Genomic DNA, 22421 nt, shown 5'->3' with positions numbered 1-22421 from the left:
ACAGGTGAAGGCACACACACCTTCTGAAATGAAAAGTACACCTCTTTGGTCAACTACTACAACCACATTCCTTTGGGGTCAAGAAGAACAGTTCACACATTGAAACACAGGGTTTGCTTTCCATCCTGCATATACCTGTCTTTGAATTTAACATGGAAGTGTGTAAGGACCTCAGTCAAACAATGCTGCACGAAGGGGTTCATAAGGGTTTATATATGGAGTATGTGCATAAGAGTGAGATTAAGGGTGATAAATAAGAGGGAAAATCCAACATTTCCGACTTGTACTGATTTTATACACTGGTGCAAGTCATTCCTTTTTAGATTTCAATGTCATCAGGAGTCCCACTGCCATCATCACTCCTGTAGTGATAAATGGACAGACTGTTGAAACTGTGAAAAAGTACAAATATCTTGGGACAGTGGTGGATTCAAGTGTTTTCAAGCCTCAGGTGGATGATGTCTGCAGGAAAGTATACATCAAAGAATGCACTTTTAGAACAAGATCATAATGTTTTATTCTTGTTTTATCAAATATTTTCTTACCTTCAATTTTATTTGCTTGTATATGACCAATTAATTAAATAAAAATGGAAACAGGTTGCTGGACATTGCCAATTTATGCTGCAAAAATGCAGAAACTTCCCATTTCAAAAGGAGTGTGTCATCTTTATCATAAAAAATGTTGTTCTGCACATGTTCAGTGCAAATGATAAGGTCTAAAATATCTCAAAACCATTCAGTGACAAACGGTGGGTGGGAGCTCTGCATACTTGTCGAGACAAATTAGTATAAATAGATAAAAAATGATCCTGGGATCGGCCTACATGTTGTCACTTGAGAATCTATATGAAATAAAATGCTTTTTCATATAGCAAAACAGATTGTAAGAATTAAAGCCTCTTTCTTTAAACCCTTAATGCAATTTTCCACCATTCAAGAAAAATAAGAATTTGAACTGATGCTAATGACATCAGTTTAAATAATCCAATTCTATAAAACAATAATGACATTATGGCATTAAAATCATTTTTTAATTTTCAAAACATTCTGGAGAAATTCTATTAATATTCTTAGTTTTGTACCCATCTCTCATACAGTGACAGAAGTAGACTTTTAAAAAACATTTTATTGGTAAATGATCGCAGTACGATATCTCACCGCTAGAGGGCGTGCGAAGAACAAACCGGAAACCGGAAGTGGCGTCAACATCAACGTGCGAAATTCAAATTTCTGTAACAAAACACTCCGGCCAGAGTTTTTTTTTTCTCCATGGTCAAAAGTGTTAACTGATTTAACCTGCTTCCTCTGCTGTTTTGTACAACTACAGGTAACATTTTTTAACGTTTAGAAGCTGTATTCTGTTATCTCGCTGTCGCCTTTAGACTTTAATATTTTATTTTTGGTGGTTTTAATGTTTTCTTTTGGCTGCGGTTTCAGTTTTTATTGACGTTAGCTCTCCAGGAAGGTGTTACGTTCTGTTTAAGTCTAAATATGTTGTGTCCTGTTTGTTTAGTTTAGTGTTTCAGTGAGGTGAGGTTTCTGATTTAAAGCATTTTTCTCTTTTTGTGTTTGTGCGGCTGCAGCAGGTTTGTGTTTGTGCGGCTGCAGCAGGTTTGTGTTTGTGCGGCTGCAGCAGGTTTGTGTTTGTGCGGCTGCAGCAGGGAGGATGCCGGTGGAGAGGACGGAGCAGCGCGGAGCCGACGAGCTCTACAAGTATTATGAAATCTACGACACGATCGGCTCAGGTAATCTATCAAGAATCCATCAAACTAACTTTGTATAGTCCAGATTTACAACAACTGTTATCTGAAGACACTTTTCAAAAGGACAGGTGAAAGATTCCACTCATATGACCTCAAATCAACACCGCGATTAATCGAACATTTGACCTCGATTACGATTAATGAACGATTATTTAGTTTTTTGCCCTCATAGTTATACTTCAGAAGGTCAACACTTTTTTATTTTTATTTTTTATATTCAGGTCTAATTACAGATTTTTTTCACTCAACTGTTTAAAGGTTCTTGTTTTAATTTCACATATATTTTTTATCCCTGCACGGGTTTTGTACATTTCTTGTTATACAGTAAGTCTATTTTTAGTTGCACAGTTTAAGTTTGATTCATCTAGAGCAGGGGTGGGCAACTGGCGGCCCGGGGGCCACATGCGGCCCCCACCAACCTTTAACGTGGCCCTCGTTAATTAATTAGAAACATGAAGAAAAACATAACAAAATCTGCCATGAAAACATAAAAAAACAGAAATATGTCCATAATAATATTTGATCACTGGTATAGTTTGAGTTAAATTTGAGACACAATCGACTGTGATTGTTTTTGTATACTACTATTTGAGAATTAAATGAATGTGGCCCTCTGTGACCAAAGTTGCCCATCCCTGATCTAGGGGGTATTCTTTAAATCTTTTTTTCAGGTTAATATATATGTATGGGAGGGGGAGGGGGGGGGGGGGGGGGGGGCGTCTGTTTTGTGGTTTAATATGTAACAAATGTTTCATGTCATGTACGTCTTTGTAACCTGCTACTGGATGCTTTGAATTTCCCTCGAGATCAATAAAGTATCTGTCTATGTAGTTCACTGACATGGTCTCTACTGCAAATGTGAGAGTGCATATCTGATGAACTATTTTGTGGTTATTTGTGGAATATTTTGAAATGAAATCAAAGCATTGTTTGAAATGAAAATGACAGATTTTAGGTCGAAATTAACTTCTCTAAAACGGTAGAAAATAAATAACTTTCATTTCTTGCAGCGTTTACATTTGACCTGTTCGGTGTCTTCTTCCCTAAAGTCAAAATGTGTCCAAGCGACGGACATTACTTCCATATGTGGATTGACTCTGCCCTGAAAATAATCAAAGTAATCGACAGGGCAAGATTACGTCGGTTGGTTCTGAATGTCTGTTTCGATTAATTGCCCTCATTAGATTAAAAAGGCCCAGCTCATGAGCACTAAGCAACATTTAGCAAAGTTATAGTGGCAAGAAAAACCTTTTTTACTCAAGCAAATCCAGACTCATGTTGGACAGCCGTCTGCAGAAACTGTGTTGGGCTTGGACTGTGGGATAGAGGGAGATGCAGGAAGAAGGAGAGAGACAAACAGAGCAACAACAAAGAATCAGATAGATGTTTAGCTACAGTGTCAGTAATAATGGTACAAGTATGTGTAGTACTAGCAGTAACATCTCAGTATGAAATGAACTGATCAGTCTAATGTTAACATTAGAAACTGTAATGATGATGAAACAGAGAAGAGGACTGAGTATGTTAATTATAGAGGTTGAAGTTGAACATCTCTAAGATTCACTTTAATATTTATGTGACTGATAATAGATGTAATGACAACTTTAATCAATGTAAACTTTAATGTCATGTCAGCTCCATCATTGTGTTCTGAACCTTTTGTGTGTGTGTGTGTGTGTGTTTTCCAGGAGGCTTTGCTAAAGTCAAGCTGGGCCGACACATCCTGACCGGAGAGAAGGTCGCCATTAAAATCATGAACAAGAAGGATTTAGGGGTGAGTCAAAGACACCACTTGTTTTAAGTAACATGCTTACGTTCAAGCTTCTGTGAGGAGTTCTGAGTTGGTTAAGAAACAGGTTGAAATTAATAGTGATCCTATTTTTATGGCCTAACAAAGCAAATTTGACCAAGAGAAGACAGGATCATTATTTCTATATTGTGATTTTTAATGCCTCAGATGTCTGCAGGGGGCAGGTGGCAGATGATGCGACTTTAGGCTGTTTCCACATATGCACTCCCTGAAAACTTGTAGAGAATTTCAGGAGGACTGCCCCTGAAACCCTCAAACATGCACCACCACAGTGTCTATGTAAAAAAAAAAACAGACTCTGCTATACAACTTTATAAAGAGAATATCAGCTTTTACACCGATGCTAAGAGTTCTTAAACAGAACCACAATATCATCCAAAGAGCATAGAAGACCGCACAGGCTCTTTGTCACTCATTCTTCATTATATATTTGCAGACTTAATAAAGCTCTTCTGATGTTCTGTATTCAGCAATGTAAAACAAATACACCGATTAAATTCAACTTAATAACAAAGCGTTCATCGTCCCAGGATGACCTTCCTCGTGTGAAGGTGGAGATAGACGCCATGAAGAACCTGAGTCACCAGCACGTCTGTCGTCTCTACCACGTCATAGAGACCTCCACCCAGATCTTCATGGTGCTGGAGGTAAGTGAGAGATTACACAGATTGTGTTTATATGAGTCAGTTTGAATATAAAGTGTTACTTTTCCCCCTCTCTCTCTCTCTCTCTCTCTCTCTCTCTCTCTCTCTCTATCAGTACTGTCCAGGAGGAGAGTTGTTCGACTACATCATAGCGAAGGACCGTCTGTCAGAGGAGGAGACCAGAGTGTTCCTCAGACAGATCGTGTCCGCCATGGCCTACGTCCACAGCCAGGGATACGCACACAGGGACCTCAAACCGGTATAACCAAACAATATGTTTAAATTATCTTTAAAAAAGTCCAATGATTGTGTTGGTCCGAATTAAAACTGGACTTTTTCAAATTAAAAGTCTGATTTATATTGTACAAAGTCAGATTTCTCCAAGTAAGTCTAACAAACTTAGAAACTTCAGGTAGTAGTTGATTTACTCTTTCATATATTCACCTCAATCAGCTCTAAAGCAAGTGCTCATCAGTTCCCACGCCGAACGGGGATAAACGTGGAGAAAGAGAAAAACCGGGAGGAAAAGAAAACGATGGTATCTACATGGCGAGTGCTAGAGAGCGACAATCAGGCATTTGTGGACGGACTAGGAGACAGTTTGTCATGTCCACTGGAGGAGTCAGTTCACCTTTTGGACTAACAGTCAGTTTGGCGCTTGCTAACTCGTTTGTCAGTTATTTAGTGATGTGCAGCATGCTGGAAGGGAACATCTCGAAGCGGAGTCAAACCCACTATCGTCAATAAATCAATTCTCCTGCTGTGTTTGTGAACTGGGACGAGGACAGTAGTCAGACTGAAGGCCTAATTGAGCTGTAACTGTAGTTTAACCGTGCATGTTTGAGTCCTGACTGATTACATGTGAAGGATGAACTGGAGGAAACTACTGAAACATGTGTTCACCTGATCAGGGTTGGATTGTTTTTTCAAATGTCTTCTGTGATTCTTTTTCTCTCTGAACTGTAGGAGAACTTACTGATTGATGAAGACCACAACTTGAAACTGATCGACTTTGGATTGTGTGCCAAACCTAAGGTACAGGACTGCATTCATTGTCTCGTTGAGTTATGACAAATGGGATCAGATATGGGGTTTAATGGGAGATGCTGTGTGGACACTAATGGATTAAAATAGTTTTTTTTTTTACATGGCTGTCAGTGCCAAAAAAAAACAAATATACTGTGTGGTGTGGTGTGGTGTGGCTATCATGTGTTAATCTCTGTCTCAGGGAGGTTTGGAGTTCCAGCTGATGACTTGTTGTGGGAGTCCTGCGTACGCTGCTCCTGAACTCATCCAGGGAAAAGCATACATCGGTTCGGAGGTGAGCGTCCCCGTGTTTACTAAACTTTTAAGAGCAATCAGCGTTGCCACGTCGAGATTAGTCGTCATTTAAATCCACCAAAAATCGTACTTTTATTTATATATAAGTTGTGATTACCTGCCCGTTCCACATTTCTGCTTTTTTCATGCTGTCTTGATCATATCTGCCGATGCATGACTCAGTGCAACCGAGCTGTGAAATCCTACCTGTAACACTTGAGGCTGAAATGCTGCTGTGTGCTGATGTGTGACCCTCCAGGCTGATGTGTGGAGTATGGGAGTGCTGCTGTTCGCTCTGCTCTGCGGATACCTTCCCTTCGATGATGACAACTGCATGGTCCTCTACAGGAAGATTACAGTAAGAGTGCTGACTTTTTTTCCCAAGCAGCTAGATGTCACGGGAAAGAAATAATATTTGACAACCTGACAGCAAACTTAGCGATGAAATTAATTTTTACTCTTTATTATTAAACCTTTGAAAAGAGATACGATTATAAACTATTACATTACAAATTAGCCCTCAAACGAGCCCTCTCAGTTTACAGTGATTATTTCATTTTGTTTATTGTGCTTGTGTTATTTTTAGTAAGACTCTCTTAGGAAATATTTCCACCTAAGGCAAACCTCTGCACTGTGAAGCATGATGTTTGTTTTCAGTTTTTAGTGGATCAATTATCCATGATGTGTTCTTGTTTTCTTGTTGTCTCCAGAGAGGTAAATATGATAATCCCCAGTGGCTCTCTCCAGGTAGTGTCCTCCTCCTCAACCAGATGATGCAGGTATATTAACCTATTTTTAACCCTCTTTAATCTACACAGAGTCTTTCAATCTTTATTCATTCACTCCCTAAGCAAGCAGTTTATTACAAACTGATTCTCACTGCTGCAGAAGAAGTCAACTGTCTGCCTTTATATCATGTTAGCTTGCTTGTAGGTGAACTGAAAGAAAATATAATTGACATTTCAGATGTTTAAAAAAAAAAGATGATTCAGGGATAATTGCATACTGAGTTGTAGTTTCTGTGTTTGTCCTGTAGGTGGACCCAAAGCGTCGTATTAGTGTTCGTCATCTGCTGGACCATCCCTGGGTGACCAAGGACTACAACAGCCCTGTGGAGTGGCACAGCAGGCAGCCGGTAAACACACACACACACACACACACACACACACACACACACACACACTGTATTACAGATATAAAGAGTTCTGAAAGTATGGCAGTGAGACAAACACCATTAAAGCTTTTAACTTCTTTAAGTTCTCAGCATGTGTCTATTGATAGAAATCTAATCCATTTCCTTTTTTTTTCTTTCCTAATATCATCTAGCCACTACAAATGTTGACTTTTCTGACATGCTTCAAAGATTTTTATTATGACAACGTTTTTCTTATTGGCTCTCATTGTTCTTGTCCACACTTACAAGAGGAATATCTGTCTTTGTGAACATACCTGGTCTTCTTTGTAGCTCGGCCACATAGATGAGGACTGTATCACTGAGATGGCTGTCAACATGAAGCGATCGAGGCAGAGCACCACAGCGCTGGTTAACGAGGTGTGTGCCTTGATGTTTGTTGTGCTGATCAGTTCATTTACATGTGTTTTGGATTGTAAAGAAAAGAATTTGCAGTATCCTGTGAAATGATCATCTTTACGTTATTTGTACCTGATATACAGTCTTAATGCGTCTCTACTCCTGCAGTGGCGCTATGATCAGACCACGGCCACCTACCTGCTGCTGCTGGCAAAGAAGCAGAGGGGCAAACCTGTCCGCCTGCGCCCTGAACGAGCTGTCTATGAGGACTCTTGCTCTCCACTGCACCAGGGACGACAGGTCAGGCTCAGGAACACAAAACCCCCAAGATGCTTTGAACATTTTACTGGCTGTTTCCAAAGCCAGATACTGCTCTACAGCCTTCTACCTACTCCAACAGAGCATGCTGCATACTAACAGAACCGTTAGTATGCTGTTAGCAACATACTGATGCACCTCCTCTCCACATCACAACACTTCATGAGTCATGTGTTTCTGTTCTAAACAACATTTACCCGTCAGACAGTATAAACACTTTCATTACTGATGCAGCTACGCACTAATTTTAACATTTTTCGACCACAGTATTATAATACAGTAACTTTCATTTATTCCCTTCTTGTTGTCTGACTAGCAAGCAACACTATTGGTTAGTCCTGAGAGCCGCAATGCATTGTGGGGCGGTTGAGTATGACCGGTGAGCTCCTGTGTCACACTTAAAAACGTAGGCCGGTCTTGTAAACATCCAGGTGTGTTGCGCACACACACACAATGTCATACCGTGAATACTGAACACACTTGTTACTCGATGTGACGTCATGCTCGTTTGTTTTTGACACTGACTCGACAACGTTTCCATGTGTTGCTTTGGATCGGCTTCTTCTTATTTTTGTCTCTCGCTCTCAGACCAGAGAGGTGCTTCACTTAAGCGAGGATGAAGACGCAGTGATCGTGGGCTCTCTGGACTTCTGCTCAGAATACATTGATGATTGCCCGTGGGTTTCAGCCTCACAATACACACCCCAGGGGGCCAGAGGTCAGCCAGATGGAGCCGCAAACCCCAAGGACACGGTATGTGACAGCTGGACTGGGAGTGTGTCTCCGCTGTCTACCTTAAATCTGGATTAAAATACTTGATTTAAGGCTCGTTAAGCCATAGTGAAGAGCTATGACTGAAATGTCCTCATCTCCGCATGTACCTCCTTTTTTTTCCTGTATTCCTAAAGAGACCAGCATCTCCATCAGTGGAGAGAAGATGTGGTTACAGCCCGACCCTAGAGAGGGGGCGAACAACGGCACAGCAGCAGCGTCAGGAGAGGAGGTGCAGAGACCAGGAGCAAATCAGTGAGAACAAGGAGAATGTGGCCGTGCAGGAGAGAGATGTTGACATATTTGTTTTGCCTCCTCCTCGAACCCCTGCGTCAAGCAAGAAGAACGCACGGGCCAACAAGAATGTGTTGACCACGCCCAACCAAAATACAAACACTGACGTCACTAAACCCAACTCAGGCACACCTAAAGGTAAGAGAAATCTCTTGTTACTGAGCCAATGGGAACAATGGAGTGCTGCCTGCAGGCTTCAGTTCATCAGGCACTTTATTTGTACACTGTAATTGTTTTTCCTTCCAAACAAGAGCTTCAAGTACAATCTCTATTAGATTATTTGCATTAGCCAACTGCCCCTCTCCACGTTGCTCTCTTTCATTTATCTCTCTCCCCCCAACACTCGGTCTCATGCAGCTCTCGTAATCACGAGTGCCACATCCACATGCTCCACATTTGCAAGTAAATTGTCTTCTGGTAATAAACTCATTTATTGGTCCTGTTTTTATTCCAAAGCCACTCGTATTTCTATGATTTAGCTGTCATAGCACTACTGAAAAATGGACACACACACACACACACACACACACACACACACTTATCACTGTCAACTAAAAGGTGAGGTTATTATCAGGAAGCTAATTCTACTCTCTTATCTATAAATTAAGGACGTTAATAATATAAATGGAGGATCATTAAACTCCTAATTATTTGTCAAAGTGACAAAGATGTCCGTCCTTATTGGTTTCTTTTTTCCTTTTTTCCTCGGACACTAACCACTAACTCGCCTATCGGTGACGCCCCCCCCCCCCCCTGCTTGTCCCTACCCTTCTTCCTGTATCTCCCTCTATCCCGTTTGTAAAGTGCAGTTTCGGCAGATGGCTGTCCATCACGCCCAAGATTTCTGCCTCTTTAAGGAAGTTTTTCTTTCTTGCCTCTGTAACTTGGCTGAATGTTGCTTAATGCTCATGTTGGATTCATGTTGAATCTTTGTGGGGCGGCTGTTGCTCATTTGGTAGAGTCGGTCGTCTCTCAACCGGAATGTTAGAGGTTTGATTCCCAGCTCCTGCAGCAACAGGTCCGATGTGTTCTTGGGAATTTGTATGAATGGGATTAGTTCCTTCTGATGGTCACTTTACCCAGCAGCCTCTGCCATCAGTGTGTGAATGTGTAGGTGTGACCTGCGGTGTAAAAGAGCTTCGAGCAGTCTGAAGACTAGAAAAGAAATATACAAGCTCAGTCCATTTACTATTTACCATTTGTAATACAGCAATGAGTAAGGTGTTTTACCTTCTCTTTGTAAAGTAGTTGTTTTAATTTGGTTTTACACAGACAGGTAAGATTGATTGATTAATAAGGATGTCAAAATGTTCTCGAATAGTTTTTAAAGTCATGTATTTTAAAACGGTACAATCTCCATTTTTAATGATCGATGGTACCCAAAATAGCAAAGCTTGACAAAAATTCAAGATCTTCAATCCTGTTCTTAACCGATGCTGCTGCAAGCAAAAGAGAACAAGCACTGTCTTTATTGTACATATTTGTTGCCATGGTATCAAAACAAGTGTCAATAGTACCATTTTTTTTTTTTTTACTAACATCATATCTGTAAGTTTAAAGTTCTGTTATCATGAAAACCTGAGTGCCAAAGCTGACCTAGTTGGTGTGAAACCTGCTTGACTCCTGCTCTGTGTTCAACCTGCTCTTCTCTAACCTACAGTACAGACATGCTGCCTCTGACACAAACACACACACACACACACACACACACACACAATGTGGTCTGTGTGTGTGTGTGTGTGTGTGTGTCCCTAGGCGTGTGCTGTGACAGGTGTAGCTGTCTCTTTCCTCTGCTCACTGTCCCACGTGGGCTGTAGTGACATGTGTTCTCTTGCCACTAAAGCTCTGGCTTTGTGTTTGTGTGTGTGTGTGTGTGTGTGTGTGTGTTTGTGTGTGTGAGTGTGTGAGGCTCAATGTCAAAGCAGGCCAGGTCCATGCATAAAAGCAAAGGGCTATACTGGTCACTTTCTCAGTTTATTTCCTTTCGAGAGGACTTCTGAAAGTCTGTCTTAGGTGCTCTTGTTTTAAACTAAGCATTGCTGAGTGACACTAAACTTAAACTAGTGATGTCACAATGTTAGAAATTAAACTTAACAAACAATATGTGGTATGTTTCGATACCACAAAAACAAGAAACAATAAAATATTGGGAGCCTAGGTTTTCTATTTTTGCTTCTAATGACCAAAAATTGTGAGCAGACTGTCTTTATATGGAAGAATACACGCCACCTCCTCTGTCTGCTCTCTGTCTGTCTGTAAGAGACAAAACGTAACTTTAACATCAAAAAGGACAATGTGTGATGAATATCTATCAATCTAATGTCAGTGTTTACAAAGCTGTCAATGTGAATGGACCACCGCTGGTCCGCTGGTAGTGGTTAGTGCGCCCGCCCCATGTGCAGAGGCTGAAGTCCTCCAAGCAGGCGTTCAAATCCAACCTGTGGCTCCTTTCCCGCATGTCTGTCCCCACTCTGCCTGATTTCTGACTCTACCCACTGTCCCGTCTCTAAAATAAAAAGGTACAAAAAAAACCTAAAAATCAAACAATAATATTATTATTATTATTGATCTCTTTGTCTGACCAACTTTAAAAACCCCAATCATTTTTTATTCAGATTTCTGAAGGACAAAAAATGATTTTTTTCCCCCCTATGAAAGTAGGACATATTCTGTTTTTTTTTTTTTAAAGTACAATAGGATGATTGTTCATGGCGTGTTTCTGTCCTCCTGTGTGCTGTAGGTGGAGTCAGTGCCTCTAAAGAGCAGAGTAAGAAGAAAGCGGAGAACAATGAAAGTTCAAACATGGAAATGCTGGCCTTCAGTCCTGAGAGAAGGTGAGTGAGCAGCAGGGGGAAGACGGCCCTGAGGGGAAAGAAACTGAGTCAAGACTAGGGGACGTTTTGAAGCAGCCTAATTGGGTGAAGCAGAAAAGATAATAATATGAAACAATATGAAAAGATAATAACCATATATTTATGTGTATAAGACAAACTTTAAATACCTTTTTTATTTTACATCTATAATATTCACCCCCGTTCATTGTGTATTGCAAGTGGCTGCGTCTCTGTGCAAACTAGCTGGGATGCATCAGGGAGCGGATCAAGTTTTTCTCCCTCATGAGTTCAAAATCATGCATTAAAAAAAAAAAAACAGTGGCATACTGATGAGTAAATAAAGCTTGTGGAGAGTTGGTCTGGTTGAAAAGACTCTTCAATAAAAGGTATCAAGTGACCAGCAGAGGTTTGCCTACCTTGATCAACGTAAGGCTCAGAGCTGAAGGCCTGCAGGCTTACAAGCTCTGTGGAATGAAAACAGACAGTATTAGTAGGAGATGCACAGAAACTGCGCGATGTGGACTTTGCTGAACGCTATGGAAAGCTTTAATAAAGAGGAAAGTTTAAACCTCTGGGAGACCTTCAAAAACAGACCGCTTCTTATATACCAGTGTGACTTATATTCAGGACTTTACCGTATTAAGAGACAGAAAAGTCAGCACACAAATGTCCTTTAAGTTTCCTTTATCTGGGTAAGAACAGATAAAATACAACAAACACGTTTCAGCACTAGGCTTTCATCAGGACATTTGTGTGCTGACTTGTCTTGTTGCGGTCGTGCACCTGAAATCGTATTAACTGTCGATCGTTCTCCTTTTTTGGTTGTTTTAGGACTCCACGAGTCACTTTAATGTTTGTTGTCCTAACTGTGGAATGTAAACCTGTGACTACAAACCTGAGACCCTGTGTGCTCTGCAGGTCTCGCTCGTTGGACATGGCTGTTACAGGCAGCAGCGGGAAGAAGAAGAAAGGAGGAAAGGTGTTCGGTTCTCTGGAGAGAGGTCTGGACAAGATGATCACCATGCTCACTCCCAGCAAGAGGCGAGCCCTGCGCGACGGCCCGCGCAAGATCAAGGCATGTTGTCACGCGTGTCTTTTCACCTGCTCTGAGTCACACAGGTTGTTTGGACACATGTCAACATTTCTTTGACTTTAACTTCTAGGTGCAGTACAACGTGACTCTGACCAGTCAGACCAACCCAGACCAGGTGCTAAACCAGATCCTCTCCATCCTGCCGGAGAAAAACATCGACTTCACACAGAAGGGGTAAAACATTTTTTAAAAAACACACACACACACACACACACACACACACACACACACGTCTTATCCTCTTCTCTGAACAGAAAGAACACTCCATTTTTGATCCAACCCTGATGTGTGTGCGTCTTCTTCTTTGCCCTTCATCCAGCTATACCCTCAAGTGTCGAACATATGGCGACTTTGGAAAGGTGACCATGGAGTTTGAGTTGGAGGTGTGTCTGCTGCAGAGGCCCGAGGTGGTCGGGGTCCGCCGTCAGAGGCTGAAAGGAGACGCCTGGGTCTACAAGCACCTGGTGGAGGACATACTGGCCACATCCAGGATCTAAATGACGCACTTTCCTGTCCATTTCACCCACTGTCAAAGGACACAGTGATGGTGGTGATCTCTGGACTACATCGCTGAATACCTGTATCTACACAAACACTCTCAGGACAAACACATCAACAGACAGTATGTGAACGCTGAGGGTAAAAAAAACGTCTTCTCGCTTGTTAACAAAGGAGGTGGTCTTCACCCGTTAATGATCAGTCCTGAATTATTCTCAGTAAATATTTGAACCTGTCCTCAGGCCAGCCTGCCATCCCTAGAGAACATGTTACATGAAATCTATAAGCATTACATGACATGTCTTCCTGTACAGAATATCTTGTTTTATGTAGCATGTTGTTGTTTTACTTTTTCTCCTCGGCTTGAATCTGAGCTCGGTCAACCCTCGGGATACGATCGTGTATATGTATGAAATGTAACAACGCTCTGCACAGCATACCTTCTGGCTACGTATTACCATATTTATGTGTGGATGTTGTTATTCCCCCCCCTTCAGGTGTTAAACTTGATTGAATAAGAGAAAGAAGAAGCAGAGCATTACTAATTTGCTGTCGTCGTTGTTTATGATGTACATGTGTTTACACTTCCTCCATCATGACACTTTTACATGGTTGTCTCTTGTGTGTGTGTAGCGTCTTTTTCCAACTTCTCCATCTTTGTCCTGTTTTAAACTGTCACATTGTGTTTGTACGATTCCTACTGAAGAAGGAAAATAAATGATTTCTGGTCGATTGAATGTTCTCGTGTTTATGGAGACGGGAGATTGAGATTGATATATTTATGCTTTTGACATCAGACGTTCAGTTTTATTTATTTTTTTCTTCATTCAGACGTTTGATGGAGCAGTGGTGTGTTTTACACTCTGTCATCGTCCTTCTGTTCTTCTCCTCGTCACTCCTCTTTGGTTCACAGTTTGACGGTGACAGTTTCTCTTCATGACAGCAAACATTTAGTTACCACCAGTTAAATAAGTGGTGAAAGGTGTCCAATATCTACCTTGTTTATTCACTCGCTGTAGGTACTATACATTTAATAATTACATTTTTATTTTTCTGTAATGATCACTCACATACTTGGAATGTTCCCAAAACTCTGACAGAAAATTCAGACTCCAGAGTCCGACTGTTTTTAAAAGTAATCCAACAGAGTTCAAACTGTCAGATAGAATCAGATCTTTACATCAGGTTATTCAGAAGAAGAAAGAATAACGTGATCAGGTAAACTCATTCTGCTTTTTATCTGAATAAAATCTCCAGTTTGAGTTCAAAACCTTTGAGTGGGATTGGGATGATTTAGATCAAAATAATCTGGATTGTTTGTTGATCTTTAAAAGTCTGCCCCTCAATCAAGGTGATCCAATCCACTATCTTTTAAACACCTGGATACAAAATGAGCTGCGTTACATGATCATGTTTAGATAAAACCTTTTAAACTGTGTCCAGGTCATTAAACTGAACAGATTGTGATGTTCTCAAGAGCTTTTACTCCTAAAATGAAGGATAATAATGACTCCTTGACACTCAGAATGGTATATGATCATTGTTATGGTGGAAGCGTCTGTAGGAGCGTGATTGTTATGACCGCGTGAATGACTAAATAATGATGATCATTGCCTGAAACATGGGAGAAAAGTAAATCTGGGCTTGTCCCCCCCTCCCGACTCCAAGACAGGGAAGCCACTTAGTCAGAGCAGCGCCGCTGCTGACTGGCGTTTATTAGTGGCAGGTTCTCCTTGATGTCTCAGCAGGGAGGAGAAGGGTAACGGTGGGTGTAGGTGATGATAGGAGGGGAGGGGAGGGGGGGTTATCCTTAATGGAGTCTGAGAGGAGGAGGGTGATGGGCATGATAGTTTAAGACGAGGTGAAGGTTGTAGGGAAGAGAAAATCTGCCTCGGCCCGTATTCTCCATACTCGTTCTGTTGTGGTGATGAGTCCTGCTGGGTGGAGGTTGGAGGATCAGAGCGTATGTGTGTGTGTGTGTGTACAACAGCTGTAAAAGCCAGTTGACACGTTTGTCACACATCAGAGAGACTCCTCCCTCCTTTTCTGGCTGTTTCACCTTTTTCTTCTTCTGTTTTGCACAAAATAACTTCACAATGAAGCGACAGCATGGGACAGATAATTCTCGACTTCTGAAAACTTTTAGTGTGTATTTGCAGCCTTCAGTGTTAAAATGAAGCCAAACCGGAAATGGAAAAAAAAAACTGCAGTTCCTCGAGTGGCCACTTGAGGCTGGCTACTAGAGCCAAGGAATCCTCATCAGGTCCCATGGTAAAATGTCCATGTTAAGAGCAGAAATAAACATGTTTACAGCCTGATTCAAAGGACACATGTGGCATCAACAGGTCATTTCTTTATAGGTGCACACTGAACAGGGGGTTAGTATGTTTTATAACTCATCAGTTTGATTACAATAAGGCTAAGAGTTATCCCAAAACAGCAGTACTAATTCAATTTTACAACCAGAACCTACGTTTTCTTTTCTACAATACAATTGTTCAACCATGATTGAATCATCTGGCTTTCGGCTGATGACAGCTGGGGCGTATGGTTCCGCGTTCTGCAGGAGCTAACGCAAAGCTTCATTTAGTAGAGAAGGTTCCCCATATTCAGAGGCTACAGTCCTCGACACATCGGCCACACACTCTCTCCTCCCCACATTTTCTGTCTCTCTTCAGCCGTCCTTGTCTAATATCACCCAAACAACAGTTTGAAGCTGATTAATCCATTGGCCATTGACATGACTTCAAACAAATGATAATAATGCTCCATGTCCTCTGAATGTATGGATTAATGGCTTCATGCTATCAGCAATAAGAACCTCAAAGTGTTGTAAAGTCACATGTTTGGAAACCACTTAAAAGACACTAATTCTCCTTTTAGGCAGTATCTATGAGTGAGGCAGCAGTGTCTCTCCTCCTGTCTCCTCTGACTCTGTGCTCCTGGCTCCTCTCCGCCCCCCCTCTCATCCTCACCTCCCTCCATCACTCCCTGCTGCTGCTCCTGGCCCGGGCCTTGCTGCGTCGTCTCCGTCTGTGTGTCTCTGCTGCTGACTTGTCTCCATGTGGCTCTGAACCTGCTTCACCTGGCATGGGTGATCGGAGTGGTGGCCACCCTGATCCTCACGCAGAACAAAACGGCAACACAGCGACTCCACCAAACCCAGATTTAGATTCTTTGGTCTTGGAGGTTGCACAGCAGGGCTGATATCTGCTGGATTACGTTCTGGTTCTGCTTTTCTTGATTAAAAATCCACCTCAATTATCCTGGACCTGCTTTTACCTTCATTAATTTAATGAACATACAACTGCAGCAGATTTTTTCCCCCATTGATTCGGTGTGTAAATTGGCTTTGGGACACTCTTCAAGAAGGAAAAAAAAAGCACTGATTAGCGTGCATCCTCGTGACCTAAATGAGGGTGAAAATATATGTGCTATTTGCTTCTTTAACCACCAGCCTGCTGTTGTCCAGTTATCTATCTCTCTCATTTTCTCTCTCCTCATCTATAAAACAGGGCCTCCCAATTATCTGCGGATTGTTGTGCTGTTTTTCCTCCATCTGCAGATGTTATCATTAGACATGCCTGTCAAATGGAGATGAGCAAATAAGAAAAAAAAAAAAACTCAGGAAGGAATCAAAGAATTTTCTGCATTCGTAGCGCCTTTAAATGTGTGTGTTTATACGGAGCGGGGCCATGCAAACCAGATTCCTGAAAAACACTAATAAAGGGAGTTAACAGGGAGAGAAACTACATGTGGTGCAGGCGTTGAGCCAAGTCGGGGGAATGCTTGGCCAACCAGTAAACAGTCTGCTGCTGACACGCTGAGGCTCCCCGATCACAGGGAAGCGTTAGAAAATTTGCACGGGAAAAACAATTTTATCAAAACTATTAACACTCCAGCCTGAGGATGCAGCTGTAACAAGTAATGGGTGAACTTTGTGTGCAGTTGTGAACGTGTGTGAGTGTGTTTGAATGAGACAGACGGAGAGACAGAGGGGAAATGAGGCTGGATCATAGAGATTTATTACATGGCCGTGGCATCCTAATTAGCATAAAGACTGGACCGGCCCACTCAAGCAGAGAATTAAAAACCTTAATTGTGCTGTCAGCCTTCCTCTCTCTTTCCCACTGTTGACTCTACTTCATTCCCCTTCGCATTCGTCTCCGCCCCCCCCCCCCCCCCCCCCCCGCTCCTCCTCCTCCGCGCCCTTATGAAGTAGCCTCCGTCCATGCTGTTTAATTGTTGGTGATAAATGGGAAGCGGGATGTTTTGTAATTGTCTGAGAGATGGGGAGAGGAGCACGGAGATCGTCAGGAGGAAGCGGAGGAGAGGTTTTTTTTTCTTTTTCCTATTTGAAAGGGTGAGAGTGAGGAGGTCGTTTATCAAATGTTTGTGTGAAGGAGGAAAATGAGGCGGTGATGTGTTAGTGGCATTTGATCACAGGCCAGACCAGGCCTACATGTGAACAAATACTAAAGTTACTTCAAAGGACGGTGGAATGGAAACGTTTGCATGAACTTACACAGCTGTGTCAAATACTTGATTCTGATTTACCAATTAGCCATAGCAACGGTCTGCTATCTTTCAAGAGCACACCGCTGTTAAGAAGAACAAACGTCACTATGAAGAGCAGGCGGTTGCTATGAAGAGCAGGCGGTTGCTATGGGCGGGGCTCCAATCACGGACTCTGGAGGACTAACTTTAATCGTATCAATCCGCGGAAAGATGTATGCTTCATTTGACGTTGGTTCTGTTTAGAGAAAAGAGACGAACTCCGCGGTGAAATAATGTGATGCTAAATGTGAACACGATGAAAGGGAAATCTACAAAACTGAAGACGTCACATGTAGTGAACACAAAGGAACATGGTATGAGAAACTGTGGCGTAAAGAGAGATCAGTGTGGCTGATAACGGCTAGCTCGGCTCGTTTGAGGAATTGTTCAGTTTAATGTAAGAAGCTAATATTAGCTCTTCTAGCTCATATTGAGCGGCCCACATAGTTAACACTGAGATGGACGCAGCTCTAACAGTAGATTCCAATGGACTATTTGTTTAACAGAAGAAATGTATAATTTCAAAATCAATATGTTGTAAAATTGCCTTCATAAGTAAGTAGCCATGTAAAGAGCATCACATTGAGCTGGGTGTCAACCTGCTCACCCTGTTTGGTTCCATTTCGCCATAGCAACCTGTTCACTATACATAACACCCAATGTAAGAGATCAAAATCTAAATGGGTGAGACTACAGCCTCCCCATGTACAGAGGCTATAATCCTTTTAAGTGGGGTTCAAGTCCAACCTGCAGATCCGTTCCCTTGTCATCTCTCTCCTGATTTTCATCTCTATAGTCCTGTCTAAACGAAGGCAGAAGTCAGAAAAAAAAACTTTTGGAAGAAGAGTTAAACTGTTTTTCTGTGGACGTTAGAACACTGGCCATCAAGTGCAAGTGAGTCCCGATGGCACAAGCGGTTTCCATAAGGACAGACAGAGCTGCGAATTCAAAAACAGACGAATTCACAGCAGAAACATGAATGAAGACAAGTCAAAAACACACACCCAGAAAATAAGTTTAAAAAAAGAAAAACATTGAAGATCCAGTCATCTAAACAGAAACAGAGTTCTGCAAAGTACAGTTAGGCGCTCCATTTAATTTTGGTTTATGCCAAAAGTAAAGCACAGTCTACACTGCTTGATTGAGGTGATCACTGGGAAATGTGATTAGCACAGTAAGCAGGCAGAGATGAGATGAGATGAGATGAGATTCAACTTTATTGTCATTACACATATACAAGTATAGAGTAACGAAATGAGGTTTGGCATCTCACCAGAAGTGCAAATAAGCAGAAAGTGCAAGAGTCTGTGCTATGTACAGTAATTACAAAATGAGGAGTGGAGGGATGAGGAAGATGTGGAAGAAGGAGCACAACAGCGAGGAGGAGGAGGAGGAAGAGGAGGAGGAGGAGAAGGAGAAGGAAGAGGAAGATGAAGATGAAGATGAAGAGGAGGAGGAAGAAGTGCTCTGTGAGGGTCAGTCCTGTTTGTGCGTCTCTGCTGTCAAAGCCTCTCCTGCAGCAGCAGACGAGGTTAAGACTTAAGAGGCCGACGCCGCTCACACTCCCTCTCCCTTAGCACTGACAGCCCGCCACACACACACAACACACACACACACACACACACACACACACACACACACACACACACACACACACACACACACACACACACACACACACACACACACACAAACACACACACATGTAGACACCAGCACTCAACATACACAGTTTTAAACTTTCCACCTTCCCTTTTTAACCTATCTGCTCTTCTTTCCCCTCTCTGTTTCACTCTCCCTCTGCTTCACTTTCCTCCTCCTCTCTTCTTCTTCTTCTTCTTCTTCTTCTCTCTCTCTAATTGGTCTCTGCTAGGTTAGCTTAGACAGGCCTATTCATCATAGCACTATCCTCAGAGACAAACCCTCAGGGAGCCGGGGGGGGGGGGGGGGGGGGGGGGGAGATAGACAGAGTCAGACGGGAGGGCGAAAGGGTCTGCCGCTTGTCAACCCACTCCTTTTCCCTTTTATCCCTCCTACTTTCTCTCTTTTTTCTACCTCCCACCTTCCCCTCCTCGTACCGTAAATGTCAGTTTTTGCTGAGGGTAGAGGCCGGTGAGGAGGGGGGGCTGGGGGGGGATGTAGACACATTAGTTAGGCTATTAGTTCAACAAGCTGCTTCCATGCCTGTCAATGGTCCAACATCTACACACTGACACACATGTATACACACACACACACACACACACACACGCTGTACTCTGACATTTGTAACATGTAGTACCTGTGTGAGGGAGTGATGTGAGTGACGGGCTGAGGTCAAGAAAAAAAACTTTACATGGAACTACGTGTCTCATCATTTGGTATATCAGGGGGGGTCGTAATGAGTGAAACACAGCTCATAAGTACTCTGTACAAACCCACTGTCACTGTGTTAACATCATCCGTTTGATGTGTGTGTGTGTGTGTGTGTGTGTGTGTGTGAACATGGATGCTGCTGTAAAGGGCAATGAGAGACATGTAAACGTTCATTCTGCGAGGTCTGAATGTCTTCAGTGAAAAGGTCAAACCCCTTTTTTTCTTCACAGTGATTCTGTCAGAGTTTCTCTTGGTTTGATGAGCCAGCAGTCAGACCGACACAAGACTGTCTCGCTTCTGATTTTTATTCAAATATTATTATTATTATTTTATTTCAAATACTTGCTTAATTTGCACAGTGATAAAGCCAAATGATTCAAAGAGATGAAAGGACACAAGTGGTTTGACCTGGTCCGAATTGAAAAGTTGTCTTTTTTAAAGCATATAGCAAATAAATAAATGTCTTTGGGAGTCTTTCTGCATCATATCCAGTTGTTTTTTTTGATCCAGCACCTGAATAAGTGATGTGTGTGTGTTTGCTGACTTTTCTCTTGCAATCATTTGTGACATCGATTTTAAAAAAACATTGACCGTTTAAAATAGAAGTCTGCTTTCAAAGTTTTTACTTTTTCTCTCTAAGACTCTTTAATTAAAAAATAATTAAGTGGGGGTGCCGGTAAACTAACAGTAAGTGCGCACTCCCCATGTACAGAGGCTGAAGTCCTTGAGAGTGGACGGCCGGGGTTTGAATCCGACCTGTCATTCCTATTCTCTCTCTCTCGCCCCCCGTTTTTGACTCTCCACTGTCCTATCTCTCATATACAGGCATAAAAAAGGAACATTTAAGTAATTATATTTCTTTTTTTTTTTTTTTATTCTTTTTTTTTTTTTTTTGCAGGTAAAAAGTAATTTGCATGCACTGGCTGCAGTAGTGAGGGGTTAGCAGGGTCTTTAGCACCCCCTGAAAAAAAGAACACCTCGGTTCAGGCCCCTCATCCCTGTAATTATGTGATTAAATGTTTCTGGCTTTTTTTTATTTATTTTTTTTATTATTTTTTTTACAAAAAATGTGTAATATATGTGGAAAAACAGAGACAAAAATCAAGTAAAAAAGACAAAAAAAAGTAATTTTTCACATTGATGTCATAACGATCCAATGATGATGGCTGAGTTGATTTTTGCTGCTTCTCGTGTCATTGGATTTGTTTTCAGGGGCGGACTGTCCTGAAATTTTATAGACATGTTCAAGAGTGCATGTGTGAAAAATGCTTCAGTTGCATCTGTAACATCTGTTTTCATACACAGAATCTGTTGATAGAGATGAATGAAAATGAGTGATTGTCAAAAAACAAAATGTTTGGGGAAAGAACTACAATATTGTAAATTGTGTACAGTATTTGCATGACTTGCTTATTATCGCTGATTTCACCAGAACTAATGCACTCATGGAAATAAAGAGTTCAGTAGAAAGAGAGCAAAAGATGGCTCAGTGAGTGAGGATGCAGCAGCAGCAGTCATGAATATGCAACACGTGTATTAACACACACACACATCCTGCTCCATCCTTTTCCTCAAAGCTCTGTCAGTTTCTCTCCTCCTCCTCCTCTCACTCCTGATATCTCTTCAGCATCTCCCCTTCTCACCCCCCTCCCTCCTCTGTGAGCCCCTCTTCACTAATCAGCTGAGGCCCAATTATCCTCAGTTGGCCCCCACGCCTCCTCCCTGCAGGGGCTCTGGAGGGCCAAAAAAATACCGATGCTGACTGACGTTAATTTGCATGACTTCTTGGCCTCCATAAGTACCACTGTTGTCCGTCTCCTGCTCTGTATAGGAAGCCAGAGGAAGAGGAGGAGGAGGAGGAGGGAGGTAGAACATGTCAGTACCTAGTCATGTTATGTAATCTGCAGCAATAGGAGGAGAGTGAAGAGGGCAGAGGGTGTGGCGCTGCTTTCTAACTAACTAAACACTGTCAAACCCTCGTTTTCCAAGCAGACATTGATCTGACAGATGCTACATCAGCTCTGCACCTGTCAGAAAAACATCGTTTGAGGCTGTGAATGTTTGGATAAATTGTGTAGTCTTCGAGCAAAGCAAAAGTTTTTTTTTTTAACTATAGAATAGGCTAAATTAAACTTTTTCCATCCCATACCCTTTTCTCATTATGACCTTGTCCCATGCATCAGAAGTAATGAGGGAGAAGGTTTAAATTAAGGGTCCCGGTAGCACCAAACTGTCAGTGTGACAATTTAAGTTTTTGGTTATTAAAATAACAGGGATAGCCTGGCTGCCCAGTCCTGTGTTAAGATCTACTCTTAATGTCTGCAGGATTTTAAGATTTAGATTAAAGAGCCCCACTATAAAAAGATGGCAACCAATCTACAGAGTCTTACTTTGAGTCGAACTCCACAAACACTGGATCCTACAAATCCCATGATGCAACTGGCATGTTGCTAAAGACCCATGTCTTTAAAACTGAAGCCCTCCATCATTTGTATTTCAGACTTCACAAAGCTCTTACCAGAGCTAGAGGAAATATCGACCCACTGATTTGGTTGATCATGCTGTGTCTTGGTTTCCATGGCGACTAAATAGACGTAGACATGTTAAAAAAAATTCAAATGCATCTTAGTT

At 41.9% G+C, this 22421-nt stretch overlaps 1 protein-coding gene across 4 annotated transcripts; it reads left to right on the top strand.

Annotated features, from left to right (window-relative positions):
* The first annotated feature begins 1186 nt into the window (after window positions 1-1186).
* Window positions 1187-13615, top strand: melk (maternal embryonic leucine zipper kinase). 4 transcript variants are annotated; one of them, XM_020641901.3, is made up of 18 exons: window positions 1187-1329; window positions 1586-1747; window positions 3454-3539; window positions 4106-4222; window positions 4335-4478; window positions 5186-5254; window positions 5448-5540; window positions 5799-5897; window positions 6250-6318; window positions 6576-6674; window positions 7005-7091; window positions 7239-7370; window positions 7977-8141; window positions 8297-8591; window positions 11194-11287; window positions 12206-12362; window positions 12451-12554; window positions 12700-13615. In XM_020641901.3, exons 2-18 carry the CDS (start codon window positions 1669-1671, stop codon window positions 12875-12877), a joined length of 2067 nt encoding a protein of 688 aa, XP_020497557.2. In that variant the 5' UTR covers window positions 1187-1329; window positions 1586-1668; the 3' UTR covers window positions 12878-13615. The 4 variants fall into 4 exon arrangements, with proteins under 4 accessions (XP_020497557.2, XP_065814953.1, XP_065814956.1 ...); XM_065958881.1 differs by having other exon boundaries at window positions 1203-1329; window positions 1589-1747; XM_065958884.1 differs by having other exon boundaries at window positions 1243-1329; window positions 1611-1747.
* The last annotated feature ends 8806 nt before the right edge of the window (window positions 13616-22421 follow it).

The sequence above is a fragment of the Labrus bergylta genome, chromosome 1 (genome assembly GCF_963930695.1).
Source record: "Labrus bergylta chromosome 1, fLabBer1.1, whole genome shotgun sequence".
In the NCBI taxonomy this organism is placed as follows: Eukaryota; Metazoa; Chordata; class Actinopteri; order Labriformes; family Labridae; genus Labrus; species Labrus bergylta.
The sequence above is the reverse complement of the archived record's forward strand: the minus strand, read 5'-3'. Positions and strand labels throughout refer to the sequence as shown.